Raw genomic sequence first — 1,413 nt, 5'->3', positions numbered from 1 at the left:
AGCGACCGGTGTTTCAAACCCATTGAAAAGGGTGTCGGGGAAGTCCGCTTGGTCAGAGGTGAAGTCCGTGTTGACCGACAGAGTCCTCCCCATTGCCAGGTGGGCTTCTGAAGCGTTTGGAAACTGGACGAAAGACCGCAGAGCCTTCTCAGCAGCATGAAGCTTGGCTTTCTTTTTTGTTGGGCCAGACCCCTCAAATACCTGCCCATTGACTTCGACTGCCATCACAAACATGGGAGCATGGACCGGCCCCGTCTGCGAGAGGAGTTTGTACTGTAAACCGGGTTTAATCTCATTAAGTTGCATTAGGGCATTCTTCGGCAGAATGGGGCCGGGCGTTTTCTTCCTCTTCTTCGGGCGAAATTTGGAGTGGCCATTGTTGCCCTCCTCCAAAGGACGCTTTCTGCTGCTGCTGCCCCCGCCGTTGGAGAGTTGCGTCCCCTCCCCAGCACCTTGCCCACTGCCATCCTTGGGGGGAACGTTGTCCACGTTGCGGTTTTCTTTAACATCGGTGCTGCTTGAACCTGCGGTGCCCAGAAAGAGTAACTTACAATGCCTTCGTTGCAGGATCTTGTAAATGCAAAATTTATAGATTCCTTTATCTCTCTTTGTAACTGGTTAAGTGATGTGTGCTCACAGGTTAAATGTTTTGCAATACGATCAGAGATAATAATAATGCAATACAACCTCTCAATAATTCACGAAATAACACACTCAAGAATGATTTTCAAACTACACATTCGATACAACCATATAGCAAAAAACCACGGTAGCTGGAACAAAACTTAAAAGTTATGTTTGGCCCGAAAAATGGTTTAAACCAGAACTATAAGTTATAGTAGCATATGCCTATAAAACAAAGATCTACCATTAGTAAAATAAAAATGGATGCTTAAGATCAGTACTAGGAGATGGATATTTAAATCTACTTTATTCTTTTAGTCATGTCACTTTTTTTTTTCTCAGTGATTTTAGTTGCTCAAATTGAGAAATTACATAAATAAAACCTGAGCCATGAAAAATTAGGCAGATCTTTGGTAGGCACCATGACTGAAGACTGTTTGAAGGCTCTTGTTTCTCTTTAGCTACTCCATATTTTCTGAATTCAATTCCTTTTTACGCCTTTCCTAGATGTTCATTTCACCTCACCCCAATTTGCTCAGGAACTACAACTGCCTGCTGTGCCAGCATGACCACAAGACTATTTTATATATTTCCACACAGCCTTCTATTAAGAAACCTTATATTTGTCATTTACAAGCTATTTTGTACTTTCTTGCAAAGTAAGAAAAATGCTCTCACAGAGTTACAAACCCAAAAAATCATGATAAAGATCCTCTCCTAAGACTATCCAGAATACAAGAAGTGTGACAAAAGCCACGCAATCGCAATGATGATATTTTAGGGGGGGGG

General features: G+C 42.3%; 1 protein-coding gene across 1 annotated transcript in view; it reads right to left on the bottom strand.

Annotated features, from left to right (window-relative positions):
• Positions 1-1,413, bottom strand: part of ADARB1 (adenosine deaminase, RNA-specific, B1) — a 33,436-nt gene that overhangs the window by 25,796 nt on the left and 6,227 nt on the right. Inside the window, exon 2 of the mRNA XM_009702217.1 lies at positions 1-524. This exon is cut by the window's left edge and continues 429 nt beyond it. Within this exon, the coding sequence (XP_009700519.1) occupies positions 1-524 (524 nt within the window). The remainder of the gene's footprint in view (positions 525-1,413) is intronic.

Source organism: Cariama cristata, unplaced genomic scaffold (genome assembly GCF_000690535.1).
Source record: "Cariama cristata isolate BGI_N322 unplaced genomic scaffold, ASM69053v1 scaffold27926, whole genome shotgun sequence".
Classification (NCBI taxonomy): Eukaryota; Metazoa; Chordata; class Aves; order Cariamiformes; family Cariamidae; genus Cariama; species Cariama cristata.
The sequence above is the reverse complement of the archived record's forward strand: the minus strand, read 5'-3'. Positions and strand labels throughout refer to the sequence as shown.